The 4623-nt window shown below is 28.5% G+C and overlaps 1 protein-coding gene and 1 non-coding gene across 2 annotated transcripts; one reads left to right on the plus strand and one right to left on the minus strand.

Moving 5' to 3' along the window:
• The first annotated feature begins 1055 nt into the window (after nucleotides 1-1055).
• On the plus strand, nucleotides 1056-2574 carry LOC143603360 (NAC domain-containing protein 104-like). Its single transcript, XM_077080171.1, has 3 exons — nucleotides 1056-1221; nucleotides 1412-1671; nucleotides 2356-2574. The coding sequence occupies exons 1-3, from the start codon at nucleotides 1056-1058 to the stop codon at nucleotides 2485-2487; spliced, it is 558 nt and encodes a 185-aa protein (XP_076936286.1). The 3' UTR covers nucleotides 2488-2574.
• Nucleotides 2575-3820: 1246 nt separating this feature from the next.
• Nucleotides 3821-3918, minus strand: LOC143603362 (U6 spliceosomal RNA). The gene has a single exon (XR_013148043.1). It is a non-coding gene; the product is annotated as a U6 spliceosomal RNA (small nuclear RNA).
• Nucleotides 3919-4623: the final 705 nt, after the last annotated feature.

The following is a 4623-nucleotide window of genomic DNA, read 5'->3' on the forward strand; positions in this document are numbered from 1 at the left end:
AAAACTATAAATTTTCCTTGTAATTTAGGTATAAGCTAAGGGACGTGGACTCCATTGTGAATGCTCTTAGTCAACATTTAAAAACTTTTGGAATAAGTGAACATGCCAACAACCAAGGCCGGACACACTATAATACCATTTGTCACAAGGCTATTCTCAAAGTCCCGCGTTGGGTTGTTGGTTACTCAAGTATCAACTATTCCACCCCGTATATAGATATGGGCGTCACTAGTTTCATCATGTCGTGGACTCATCAGAGGAGTGTTCATAGCTCCTGCCTAGTTATATGGTAGAGGTGCAAGAGCTTATGTCGCACAATTTTACTAAATCGTCGAGACTCTCTTGGATGAGAAGGCGAGAGCGGGCAGTAAGCCCAAAATGTTTCAATACAAATGAGTAGATACAATTTTCAAACGGTTGACATGTTAGATTAGACTATCACTTTGCACAATTCTAGTACATGAGTGCACTACTCTGCAAGTTGTTTGTAGAGAAATAGAACGACTAGATGGTTCTGATATATCACCATCTCATATTATCACTTCTCAAATATAAAAGTGTAGCAATGTACAAGTGTCAATGCCTAGAGTGCATAGAATACACATAGTACATGCCAACTACTACACAAATGATAGTAAGTGTGTTGTGTGGCTCTTTATCTCATTTGATGGTGACCCACATATTGCACATATGGTAATACTACAATGAAATCAATAAAGATGAAAACAACACGAGCCCTAGTGTTGATGCACAAGGTACAAATTATAATCCCCTTCCCTTCAACATCAAGAGAGCCCATGGCTTGTTAACTTTCCAACCTTTGTTTTCAATTCCCACTGCAACTACATAGCCGCCTTAAACACAGATACGAAACTTCTACCTCACGTCAACCCTTCTCTCTCTAACACACACACACACACACACTCTCTCTCTCTATCTATATATATAATTATATATGTATACACTTCAAACACTATATAAATCCTACATTCATAGACTTTTGTCACATATCTCCAACCCCACATCATATACAAACTTGATTTATTTTTAGGATCATGAGTGACAACAATAATGTGAATCTCCCTCCAGGTTTTCGATTCTGTCCAACCGACGAAGAACTCATCGTCCATTTCCTTCAACGTAAGGCTTCTCGATTGCCGTACCATCCCGACATCATTCCTGATCTTGATCTTTATCCGTATGATCCATGGGACTTAGAAGGTAACTTCATTCTTTCCTTCAATATTATTGTAGTCTTTTGAAGTGATTATGTTGTAGACACTATGTCTCATACAGTACTTAACATATTAATGGTTCTGAAGCGAACGTGAACTATATATCTGTAATATATATAGGCATGATCATGATCATATATATGTGCATGCATGATATATATTATTTTGTTTTGCAGGCAAAGCTTTGGTGGAAGGGAAGAAATGGTATTATTTCAGTAGAAAAGCAGCTAATCGAGTAACTGCAAACGGGTACTGGAAATCATGTGGTGGGGATGAACAGATTATGAGTTCAAATGGTGGAAAAATAATTGGTGTGAAAAAATACTATGTGTTTCATGTTGGTGATGGTATGAAAACAGATTGGATAATGCAGGAATTTAGAGTTCATGATGGTGCTAATTCATCTAGATCAAGAAGAAGAGACAACTCCAAGATTGTAAGTCCACAACAACATTTTTTGTAACATGTTTAGAGAACCATTCACATACAGTTAGAGGCCCACTCATTTCAAAACCAATAATATGTTTATAATCATAAGAACCATATAATACACTTGTATATATTTGTATATAATCATAAGTTAACTAGACTAGAGATAGACAAAAGTGATTACATATAATCATTTTATGTATTTTATGTGTCATATTCAAAGAAATATATAAATAAGCATTACATAAATCTCGTGGTTCATGACGTATATATATTATTGGTTTTGAACAAAAATAACATAACACAATTTATATAACAGACGTAATTCATGTTCATTTATATCTGAATTTACTTAATTGTCAGGTATATATTTTACTTAACACTAATTACTACAATTTTTATTTTAAAAGCTTTTATTATAGTATATTTATTTATGATGTTAATTCAATTACAACAACCGTACATTGTTTTCTTTATTGACAAAGGGACTCAACGGAGGGAATAAATTTTTCCCCCTATTTTTATTAAAAATTGCATGTGTAAAATGTCATTTGAAGAGATGTATTACAATATTTGTGATGGAAATTGCTAATATATAAGGGTGTTACATATCTTTTAAATGATTTGATAGTAGTGTTATATTTCTTTTTACAATTTGCAATGCATGCTTTAATGTGTATTAATTATTCAGGATTGGGTAATATGTCGGGTGTGTGATCAAAGCTACGATAACGATGATGGCAATGACGGCATGGAGCTTTCGTGTTTAGATGAAGTGTTTTTGTCGTTAGATGATTTTGATGATATTAGTTTTCCAAACTAGGAAGATTAATCACACATTACGTTGATCCGTTATTAATCTTTATTATACTTAATGTAAAATGTTCTTATAGTACGTAATATCAAGAAGATGCACTATTTCTAGTGATAAAAGATTGTTGTTAAAAGAATTAGGGACACAGTTTGAATTTATAGAATGAAAACTAAATACAAGTTGATTTTTTTTGAGTTATGATATGTGCAATTTGTAAAAAAAACGAAAATAAGGAAAACAATAATTAATTAACTAGTGGTGGTGGTAATTTGAATTCGGATTAAAATGAGTGTTAATTATGACACTTAAAAATGTGAAAAAAGAGAATTCATCATGCCCAAACCCACCATAGCACACAAATTGGGGGCTTGTGGCTACAATTGCTTGAATTTTCTTGCATTTGACGGTATATAAAAAGTTGCATAAGTTATATCTAATTTTTTTGAAAAAAAATATTTTGATTAAAGATATTTTAACTTGTAAATTTAAATACGAAATAAATTTTAAAAGATTTGAAGATAAGAACTCTCCAATCAGCAGCTACCTAATGTTATTTATCACATAGACTAAACTTGTATTTGATTTCCTATATTAAAGAAAAAAAAGATTAAAATACAAATGAAGAAAAAAATAAGAAGTGTGAAAAGGATTTGTTGTCACATAAAAAACCCTTTAATAAAAAATTCAAGAAAAATAATTATAAAAAATCATAATTCAAAATAAATAGAAAACAAAAAAAGTTTTAAAAACTCAAATGTTTCCTCTGTCATTCTCTTTGGGAAAAAAAAAACGACGAAAAGACACAAAGATGAAAATGAACAAAAGACACAATTATACTAAAAAGACACAATAGATCACAAATATAACACAATGCTGACAAAATATAACACAATGTTGAGTAATATAATAAAATATTAAGAAAAAGAAACACAATGTCATGAAAAAAGACATAATCAATAATGAAAATAAACACAAAACAAAATGATAAACAGAAGACACAATAATCTTTTTCACTAAACATTTTTAAGGAGGAAGATGGTGGAAACATTTTTATGTTTTTACTTTTTTCGTTTTTTTATTAAATTTTGAGTTATAGTTTTTTTATTATTTTTTGAGTTTTTTTGTATGCCTATAAATCCTTCATATTTTTCTCATTTTTGTCTCTATTTGTAGAACAACATGAGTCATAAAAAAAAGATATTTATTAACTAAATTAAATGCTTAAAATTATCTTACCAAAACTTATCTTAGGGAAGGTTTTATTTATGAATTTAACCAACACTAGAAAATAAAATTATAAATAACTATAATGAGTATAAGAAAAATTCATTTAACTAAAACAAAATTACTCTAAATGCTATTATATTAGTGTGTGTTATTCTTATGCATGTGCTAATCTTCTATGTATCATTCCAATTTTATTAAATGTAACAAAGTTACAAATATATTTTATTAGCTATTAGTCAAACTAAATTTAAATCCTATCAATAAAGAATTAAAGGAAGTTTTTAAGCGCAATATAGCTTAACAAAACCTAATGATTATAAGTTTAGAAAAGAATAAATAAATAAATTCACCCATGAATATGTTTTAACTTATCCATGAGTTTGCCCTATAATACAAAGTAGAGTACATGTAACAACCACTGATACAGTTATATAACTATATTATTAAAGTAAGATAATTTTTTCACATAGCATCATTATAAAGTGTTCACATTGGATTCCACACAAGCAATTCTCTTAAATACATTTTCCACCTAATTAATATTTAATTAAAATTCATTAAAATGCATAACAATTCATTAAATGCATAAAACCCTCTATCAATTATTTTTCATTTAATTACCATTCTAAAATTATCTTAAGTTATTGATATAAATTTTGAAAGACTAATATTTAACATTTTACAATTCAATATAAAATTCTTTATTAATTTTATTTTATATTCATTTAAATCAATAACAAAAGTTTGACTATATAAATCAATTTTAATAATTTAAGTTATAATTTGATTTAAATGAATATAAAATAAAAGTCATAAATAAAAATTATTATATGTAATAACTGAATTTGCGTATTACATATAATAATTTTTATTTTTATTATAATTTTCACCTGTATGGAACACGGGATCTAACCTAGT

The sequence above is a fragment of the Bidens hawaiensis genome, unplaced genomic scaffold, assembly GCF_021521415.1.
Source record: "Bidens hawaiensis isolate Kalapana, Puna unplaced genomic scaffold, B.hawaiensis_p1.1 tig00061404_1, whole genome shotgun sequence".
NCBI lineage: Eukaryota > Viridiplantae > Streptophyta > Magnoliopsida > Asterales > Asteraceae > Bidens > Bidens hawaiensis.